This window comes from Frankliniella occidentalis, unplaced genomic scaffold, assembly GCF_000697945.3.
Source record: "Frankliniella occidentalis isolate FOCC.00 unplaced genomic scaffold, Focc_3.1 Scaffold395, whole genome shotgun sequence".
Taxonomy (NCBI): domain Eukaryota; kingdom Metazoa; phylum Arthropoda; class Insecta; order Thysanoptera; family Thripidae; genus Frankliniella; species Frankliniella occidentalis.
Genome location: NW_026267517.1, coordinates 156,547 through 158,293, shown reverse-complemented (window position 1 = coordinate 158,293; position 1,747 = coordinate 156,547). Strand labels below are relative to the sequence as shown.

The following is a 1,747-nucleotide window of genomic DNA, read 5'->3' as shown; positions in this document are numbered from 1 at the left end:
GGGGGGGTCTGGACTCCCTGGACGTCCAGTTAAACTTAGGTTTTTAGCACAACGTACACTCAGAAAGTCGTAGTCTTGGTTCAACGACGCGTCCTAACAACAATGTTCTATCTACGGAGCGTCGTTTTCAAAATGTCCTATCTACAAAGAGTCGTTTTCACAATGTTCTATCTGCTTAAGAAAATCATAGCAGATAGGACATTGTGAAAACGACCCTTTGTAGATAGGACATTTTGAAAACGACGCTCCGTAGATAGAACATTGTTGTTAGGACGCGTCGTCAAGAGCAAAATTCTCTTAAATAAATGAAGAGCAGTTTCCTCCTGATTTGAGAGCAATTTCTTTTGTTTTCAGCCAAAAATGCTTGATTCAAGCACCAAATAATCTTGGACCCAAGCCAAAGTGCATCTGATACTTAACTAAGCGTCTATTGCACTTGGGTCTAAGTTTATTTGAAACTTGAGTCAAGTGTTTTTGTCTCATTACAAGAGAAATTGCTCTCAAATCAAAAGAAAATGCTCTTCAATCATTCGTGAGAATTTTGCTCTTGAACCAAGACGACGGCTCTCTGAGTGTAAAATGTGAAAAGGCTCTTTCGGAAGGTTTAAAATGACTTAGTTTTACTCTGAACAGGCCAAAACAAGACTTGTTTTGTGGATGTCACATTCAGTGAAGATCATGCTAGCAGCGATCATATCATTTTCAACATTCTCAACCTAAATACAACATTTTTTGACCTGTATTGCAATTTTTAGCTCTTTTTCTTTTTTTTTGCTGTTTGGTAAGGGGGGGTGATTCGGACGTCCAGGGGGGAGGGGAGTACCCGAAAACCGGACACCACCGGACAGGGGGGAGGGAGGGGTCATTTTTGGCCAAAACAACCGGACGGTCCTTTATGGATGGCCCCTGACGTAGAGGCGGGAAGTTCTCGAACAATCGGTAACGTTTATGTTCTACCCGCTATTCTTCCCCCGTGAGTAGAAATACACCATACCGCCCGGTTCGCTGGCGCGGTCGGCGCGGCCGGCGCACCCCCAGCAGCAGAACTGAGGGGATTTTTGACGCGCCGCAGATGCGGGAGATTGGGTCCCTCCTGGAGACGACAAGCACCGTCGGGCTGACGACGGCTGTCGATTACGAGGTGAGGACATGTCCCGCTTTTCCTGTATTAGTCGCCGACGCATTTGTGGCCGCGAGCGAATGCACAGGCGACCCGCACGCACGCTCGCACGCGCGCGGTACATCCTGGTCGGCCTGGTCTGGTCGGCCAGTCAGCTACCTGGTTCAGTCGTGCCTCCCCTTCCCGTTCGCAGATGCTAGTGCTTCGCGACACGCTGGCTCACAAGCACGCCGCCGTGAGGCTGTGCGGCTTCGTGACCGTCGACAGGGAGCTCGTCGGGGAGGTGAGCGTCAACTGTGGGGGTGGGGGTTGGTTTCTGAGTACGCGAGCCGAACTTTCCCCCACTCACACTCGTGTCTTTCTTTTCAGGTGTTGGTGGTCATGATGACCTACCTCATGGTCCTCCTCCAGTTCGCCCTGTTGTAAAACACGGGAATAATTTAAAAATTGAGAAAGCTATCAAAGAAATGTAACTGTGTACACACTGATTGATTTTGAGTTTTGACGAGCTCCAATGCGTTTCCTGTCGGTTCCATCGGCGCGTCCACTAACGCTTAGGGCACTCCCTACCCATCCCTACCGTGCGGTAAGCCTTCCGCCCAGAGCGCCACCACCCCCACCGCCCCC

General features: G+C 49.9%; 1 protein-coding gene across 1 annotated transcript in view; it reads left to right on the top strand.

The window, feature by feature from the left end:
• LOC127751250 (gustatory and odorant receptor 21a-like) overlaps positions 1-1,724 on the top strand; it is a 6,868-nt gene extending 5,144 nt beyond the window's left edge. The window contains exons 7-9 of the mRNA XM_052274444.1: positions 1,073-1,141; positions 1,314-1,403; positions 1,490-1,724. Of these exons, the coding sequence (XP_052130404.1) occupies positions 1,073-1,141; positions 1,314-1,403; positions 1,490-1,546 (216 nt within the window). The 3' untranslated portion in view covers positions 1,547-1,724. The remainder of the gene's footprint in view (positions 1-1,072; positions 1,142-1,313; positions 1,404-1,489) is intronic.
• Positions 1,725-1,747: the final 23 nt, after the last annotated feature.